At 44.5% G+C, this 1,238-nt stretch overlaps 1 protein-coding gene across 1 annotated transcript; it reads right to left on the bottom strand.

The window, feature by feature from the left end:
* Window positions 1–378: 378 nt before the first annotated feature.
* LOC113324471 lies at window positions 379–933 on the bottom strand. Its single transcript, XM_026572791.1, has one exon. It carries the CDS (start codon window positions 931–933, stop codon window positions 379–381), a length of 555 nt encoding a protein of 184 aa, XP_026428576.1.
* Between the last annotated feature and the right edge of the window lie 305 nt (window positions 934–1,238).

Below are 1,238 nucleotides of genomic sequence, written 5' to 3'. Positions count from 1 at the left end.
TGCACTTCATTGGTCATCCACGGAACCTAGCCAGACTCGGGGCTATAATGCACTTAATTGGTCATGAACGGAACCTAACCAGACTCGGGGCTATAGTGCACTTCATTGGTCATGCACGGAACCTAGCCAGACTCGAGGCTATAGTGCACTTCATTGGGCGTGCACAGATTTTAGCTAGGACTCGGAGCTATCTGATATGATTGAGATAATAAAAACTTGTATTTATTACTTATCAGCCATCCGGCATACAATGAAGCCTCATGCATAATAAGCTTTTAACCATTTACCATTAATAGGGATATTGATCCGGGATCCGTTCATCCGCTAGAGATAGTAATATCCGCTTTCCGTGGCTTCACTGATCATGAAAGGGCACTCCTAATTTGCAGCAAACTTCTCGGATTTTGCATCCCTTTGGACGTGCAGGGCAATCTTCAGGACTATGTCATTTTCCGAGAAGGTCCGTAACTTTACCTTCTGGTTATAGTATTTCGTTTTCCTTTGCTTATACTTGTCTGCAAATCGTTCGGCCTTAGCTCTTCGCTCCTCCAAAGTATCAAAATGGGAAAATCGTCTAACCTCGTTTGGAGTGGTGAGACTAGCCATGGCTACTCGTGCTGGAGGAATAACGATCTTTGTTGGTACTATTGCGTGCTCCCCATATACCAAGGAATAAGGCGAGGCTCCAGTTGAAATCCTTTTAGAAATGTGGTATGCCCAGAGTGCAAGGGGTAGTTGTTCATGCCAGCTTATGTGATGATCATGCACCGTCTGACTTAATATTGTCAACAATGTTTCGTTGGTAGCTTCCGCCTGTCCATTCCCCTGAAGGTAATAGACGTTCGAAGTATGAAATTTAATACCGTATTGATCTAGCAATTCCTTGACAGTTTGGTTGATAAAAGAGGTCTCATCATCTGAGCGAATGATCATCGGTGCACCGAATCGACATATGATATACTTTTTGATAAAAGCTGCAATGGTGGCTCCGGAGTAATAACAGAGCAGAATGGATTCTACCTATTTGAAGAATACTTGGTCGCGGTGATAATATATTTATGTCATCCGGACGAAGTCGGACTTATCTGCCCAATGATATCGAGTTCCCAGCTATGGAAGGGCCAGGAAGTGACGACACTGTGTAGCAACGTATGCGGGGCACGGATTAGTGGTTCGTGGCTTTGACACTGCTGGCACTTCTTCACATGCTCGGATATATCGAATTCCATCGTGGGCCA

This window comes from Papaver somniferum, chromosome 11, assembly GCF_003573695.1.
Source record: "Papaver somniferum cultivar HN1 chromosome 11, ASM357369v1, whole genome shotgun sequence".
In the NCBI taxonomy this organism is placed as follows: Eukaryota; Viridiplantae; Streptophyta; class Magnoliopsida; order Ranunculales; family Papaveraceae; genus Papaver; species Papaver somniferum.
Note: the sequence above shows the minus strand (reverse complement) of the source record. Positions and strands in the feature narration are given on the sequence as shown.

Coding starts and splice junctions, on each gene's coding strand:
- LOC113324471 (XM_026572791.1), bottom strand. CDS start 933: ATGATCATTCGCTCAGATGATGAGACCTCTTTTATCAACCAAACTGTC.